The 5,811-nt window shown below is 37.7% G+C and overlaps 1 protein-coding gene across 1 annotated transcript in view; it reads left to right on the top strand.

Moving 5' to 3' along the window:
- Positions 1-41: 41 nt before the first annotated feature.
- Positions 42-5,811, top strand: part of LRRIQ1 (leucine rich repeats and IQ motif containing 1) — a 201,709-nt gene continuing 195,939 nt past the window's right edge. Inside the window, exons 1-2 of the mRNA XM_057743161.1 lie at positions 42-195; positions 5,033-5,174. Coding sequence (XP_057599144.1) covers positions 5,034-5,174 — 141 coding nt within the window. The 5' untranslated portion in view covers positions 42-195; position 5,033. The remainder of the gene's footprint in view (positions 196-5,032; positions 5,175-5,811) is intronic.

Genomic DNA, 5,811 nt, shown 5'->3' with positions numbered 1-5,811 from the left:
GTAGTTTGCCCCACTTGGGCACCCGTAAGGTCCATCTTCCTTGGGATTGGCGGTTGCCGTGGTTACTCTTTGTTTGGAGGCTTCGGGCGCTGTTTTCCAACCAAGCCGAAGGATTTCGCCTCTGCTGGGTGAGCCGGAACCCCTCAAGGCCGGAGCTGTTGTAGCGTGAAGCGAGGCAGAGCTGCGGGAGCGCAGGTGGAGCCAGGCCCCTCTCCGCCGCGGCCAGGCTTTAGGGCGAAGAGGGTACCGCGCGCCCGGGGGGTGGCTGAGCGGGGCTGTGGAGCGAGCGGCTTCTTTCAGTTTTGAAGATTTTTGGTAGTTCACACAGAACTTGAAAAACTACAGTTGAAGGGTAGAGTTCCTTAAAATTCCCCGTTTTGGGCAGCTTCAGCTAACTCCTAGTGAGTTATCAACTTGACGTAGTTTACTGTAGCCAGTTTGCAGTGGGATCCATCTGGGGCTGCCTTGTCCTGTCCTGTAACCACTGGCTACAGGTGGCTATTAAGGGCTCAAATGCAGCGAGTCCGAATTGAAGTGTGCTGTAGGTGTAAAATACACATCGAATTTGAAGAATTAGTATACAGAACAAGGAGGTAAACTTTGTAATTACATTAGCCTTATACTTAATAATTTTCTACTGATTGTATGTTGAAATAATATTTTGGATATGTTGGACTGAATAAAATTTTCACCCGTTTCTCTTTACATTTAAAAAGTTGCTACTACAACATTTAAACTCAAATATGTTGCTCAAATATGAAATTGGTGGTCTAAGGAGCCAGTAGATGACAGAGAGGGCCATGTAATGGAAATGTCTCTTTCCTTTACCCTTCTCCTGCCTTTCTTTCTACATAAAGTTTTATGTATCTGTGCATTTTGCGTTATAGCCATGTCTTTAAAAAAAATCTAGTTTTTCACCTAGCAAAGGTTTTGAATCACATTTTATTTATTTTTTTAACAACTATATGTTTTTTTAAAATTAATTAATTAATTAATTAATTGGCTGCATTGGGTCTTTGTTTCTGCACACGGGCTTTCTCTAGTTGTGGGGAGGGGGGTCTACTCTTTGTTGCCGTGGGCGGGCTTCCCTTCTCGTTGCAGTGGCTTCTCTTGTTGAGAAGCACAGGCTCCAGGCACTCGGGCTTCAGCAGTTGTGGCCCATGAGCTCAATCGTTGTGGCGCACGGGCTTAGTTGTTTCCCGGCATGTGGGATCTTCCCTGCCCAGGGATCGAACCCGTGTCCCCTGCATTGGCAGGCGGATTCTTAACCACTGTGCCACCAGGAAGCCCTTGAATCACATTTTAAGTAAGCTTGATTATGGGGTAGCATTTTGCACTGATTCTGGTTTTGCTTTCTTTTGAAAGAGGGAGGTTATGAATAAAATTGAATATTTTAAAATTGTAAAAGTAGTACATATTCTTGATAAAAAAAATCACTCAGCATAAAGGTATAAGAATTAAAAGTTCCTCAATTTCTTTCAGAAACTTTCTATGTCTAAAAAAAGTGTGTGTGTACGTGCGTGTAGTTACACAGACGAGATGTTCTCCATTGCTTTCTGCCACTTGCCTTTGTTCAATGAGTTCTTCTTGGCTACTTTTCCACAGGAGTATAGTAAATGTACCCATTTTTTTAAAGAACTTGTACAGTATTACATTCTATGAATTTATCATAATTTATTTAACTGTTCTCTTAGTGAGCACTTAGAATATTTAAAAATAAATTTTTATTGAGGTAATTGTAGATTCACATACAGTTTAAAGAAATAATGCAGAAATAGCTCTTGTACAATCTGTCCAGTGTCTCCCTATGGTAATGTGTTATTAACTATAGTACAATATTATGACCAGGATATTGATATTAAATAGTACAATCTGCTAATCTTATTCAGATTGCCTCATTTTTATTTGTACTCATTTGTGTGTGTATCATGTTATATACAGTATTTATCATCTGAATATGCTCACTTACTAACAGCCACAATCGAAATATTGAGTAGTTCCAACACTACAAAGATCTCTCATATTGCCCTTTTATCACCATAACCACCTTCCTCCAACCTCATCCACCCCATTAGTGGCAATCACTGATATGTCCTCATTTTTATAAAATTTTGGTATTTCAAAAGTGTTATATAAATGATATCATATAGTCTGTTACCTTTTTTTGTGGGCTTTTTACTCAGCATAGTTCCCTGGAGATTCATTGGTATTGTGGTGTATATCAATGGTTCCTGCCTTTTATTGTTGAGTAGTATTCCATGGTATGAATGTGTTAGACGGTTTAACTATTCACCTACTGAGGGCCATTTTCTATTCGCCTACTGAGGGCCGTTTTGATTGCTTCCGGTTTTGGACTATTATGAATAAAACTGTTGTGAATATTTGTTTTGGGGTGACCATAAATTTTCATTTCTTTGTGATAAATGCCCAAAAGTGTATGCAATACATGGAGACCAGTCAAGTTAAATCATTTACATGTGAAAAAAAGATATGTGATATCTATAGCTAGAAAGCTAGAGGAAGGACAGGCACAGGTATTGTGTGTGTGGATTTTTTGTTTTTTGTGTGTGTTTTGGTAGGAATGAATTGATTGTGTTTTCTAGGGGGTGGCAGTGGAATACAAATGTATGACAATGTAGTGAACAGAAGGAATAGTGGATGGAGCACAGTTAAGTAGGTGGGTAGTTGTCAGATTCAGAGCATAAGTACAGGATTACACTTTATTAGGAAGAGGGCTTCTCTCCTAATAAGATTAGAGTGAGAAGAGACTTCAGGAAGAGAGAGAGGAAAATGAGGATGTTTCATTTTCTTTGTTAACTAGACTGTAAACTCTATGAAACAGGTTACTTTTCTTATTTAATCAATGTATTTGTAGCACTTAGCACTGTTTTGGGTCCATCTTGTAGGCTCCCAAAAAGTTGGTTTTGAGATAAATGAGGAAAAGAAGGAAAAGAAAGAGGAAGGGAGGGGAAGGAAGGATGGAAGAAGAGAGAGCATGGAGGAGAGGGAGGGAGGAATGAGGAAAGAAAAAAGGAAGGAAGGGCCAGGAAGAAAATAGCAGTGGAAAGGCCAGGGACTGGAGGAAGGAATGAAAGTTTGGAATAGTCTGGAAAATAAAATAAAAGCTGACTAGTATTTTTCAAACCTTTTTTTTTTTAACCAAGACCCACAATAAAATAAAACAACAAAAATTTATGTTGCAGTTCATGCACACATGCATACATACATATACATGTACTTATAATTGAAACACAAGTTTTTTTAAGCAATTTTTACCTGTAGTATATGTAGGGCACTTATAGTGTCTTTTCTGACCTATCCCAACTTTTCCTGTCCTATCCTATCATTTAAACTAGACGATCAAGAGCCACTAAATTGATTTCTTTCTTAAAAAATTAATTAATTAATTGGCTGCATTAGGTCTTTATTGCTGCACACAGGCTTTAGTTGTGGCGAGCAGGGGCTACTCTTCATTGTGGTGCACAGGCTCCTCACTGCGGTAGCTTCTCATGTTGTGGTGCACGGGCTTAGCTGCTCCGCAGCATGTGGGATCTTCCTGGAGCAGGGATCAAACCTGTGTCCCCTGCATTGGCAGGTGGACTCTTAACCACTGCGCCACCTAGGAAGTCTCCTAAATTAATTTCTTGATCCACAAATGGGTTACCATCTGCAACTTGAAGACTATTGGACTAGAGGTTGTTTGAGGGATTGCTGGCCAGAGCTTGACTGAGTTTGGATATCAATTGATAGTGGGAAAGCACTGGCTTTGGATTTAGGATCTCTGAATTAGGACCCAGCTCCCATTACTTATTGGCGTCATGTTATGGGCAGTTAAATAACCTCTTCCAACCTTGGTTTTCTCATCTATATAATGACTGTAATGACCTTTAACTTATTAATCACTCAAGTGTCTTCTAGTGCCTGGTTTGTCACAGATAATTAATACAATGAAGCTGATGATGGTGGTTAACAATGATCGTGTGAAGACATACTGCAATGTACTGCTTGGCCCATATCCATTGCAAGCATTAAAGATTCAAATGGAATAAATATTGAACTTATAAGCCATATATTATCCATTATTGCAACATGTTATTGTTGGTAAAAACGTGTGGCTATCTGGTAGAATTAACAACTCTGATTTAATGCGTAGAAACTAGCCAAATGTTTCCCCATATATAGACATAGGTTGTTCTCGTATAAATATTTTAATCTCTGAATACTCAAGCTGTTCAGAGGTATTTTGCCATTAATTATTACCATGAAAGTGAATTTTAGTGTGAAGCTTTTTGGGTCAGAAAGATAAGCCAATCCATTTAGTTACTCTAACTTTTCTTTAGAGAATATAAAGAGTATTATTAGAGTTGATCATTTTATAGTCAACATTAAAGAAATAATGAATGAATGTAGGGAGAAAACATTTTCTTTAATGTATAATACAGCCATAATAAGGTATGATAAAAGTTTGTTAAACTAAAACTATGTTAAACTAAATTTTTACATAGAACATGTTGAACTGGTATGGCACATTAAAGAACCTATAGGGTTTTTTTTGGAGGGTGGGTATTTATTTATTTATTTATTTATTTATTTATTTATTGGCTGCATTGGGTCTTTGTTTTTGTGTGCGGGCTTTCTCTAGTGGTGAGGGGGCTTTCTCTAGTGGTGAGCGGGGACTACTCTTCATTGCGGTGCACAGGCTTCTCATTGTGGTAGCTTCTTTTGTTGTGGAGCATAGGCTCTGTGTGCACGGGCTTCAGTAGTTGTGGCACGAGGGCTCAGTAGCGTGGCTCTCGGGCTCTAGAGTGCAGACTTAGAAGTTGTGGTGCGCAGGCTTAGTAGTTGTGGCGCACGGGCTTAGTTGCTCTGCAGCATGTGGGATCTTCCCGGACCAGGGCTCAAACCTGTGTCCCCTACATTGGCAGATGGATTCTTAACCACTGCGCCACCAGGGAAGTCCCAGAACCTATAGTTTTTACTGGCATTTGGTCTCTTCAATTTTCTTTAAATGGTTTCTTGTTTTATTATGAAGGATGATGGAAGACGATGATGATGATATAAAGCTCAAAGAAGAAATAGAAGCTGAATTGGATAAAATCAGCATTTCTTCCTTGGAAAAAGATGATTTTGATAGTGATTCAAAATCAGAAACCCAGAGTGATAATAGTGATACAGTAAGTGTTGTGTTGTACTTTTGAGCCTTTTAACTGGAGTAAGCATTTTAGGAGAAATATTACATTTCTCAGTGTGTTTTGTATACTTATCTCATTTTTTCCTTAGGGTCATCTTTAAGTGATATATGTTAGTAAATATTTAAATATAAAAGGTATACTGAAGGTAGAAATTACCTATAATTTCAAGTGTATATGTGTGCATTTTTCACAAAATTGGGATTGTACTATACATTTAATTATGTATATGCATATATACATGTATATACACACATAGATATTTATATCTTGCTTTTTTTACTTAATCATGAGCATTCTAATGTGATTACCTATGCATAAAAAGCAAAATGTATATGAAATCTTTAGACCAAAGAATAGTTACTTTTTTGGAAATTAAAAATATTTTCTTTTCATTTGTATTTTTTCTCCAGTGTTTATATGCCTAGAAAAGTTATTCATGGATTTATTCTTTTATAGCAAAAGCCTTAATCCAATGGAAACTTATTTTCAGCTGTTATAAAAAGATCTAATTAAAATCTTCCTGCACATATTTAGCAAATATTCCCAGTGTCACTTGTGGAATAATCCACCTCTTCTCAATTGATTTGTCATACCTGTTGTATATATTTAGTTGTTATAC

The sequence above is a fragment of the Hippopotamus amphibius genome, chromosome 7 (genome assembly GCF_030028045.1).
Source record: "Hippopotamus amphibius kiboko isolate mHipAmp2 chromosome 7, mHipAmp2.hap2, whole genome shotgun sequence".
NCBI lineage: Eukaryota > Metazoa > Chordata > Mammalia > Artiodactyla > Hippopotamidae > Hippopotamus > Hippopotamus amphibius.
This window is presented reverse-complemented; position numbering and strand designations above follow the sequence as displayed.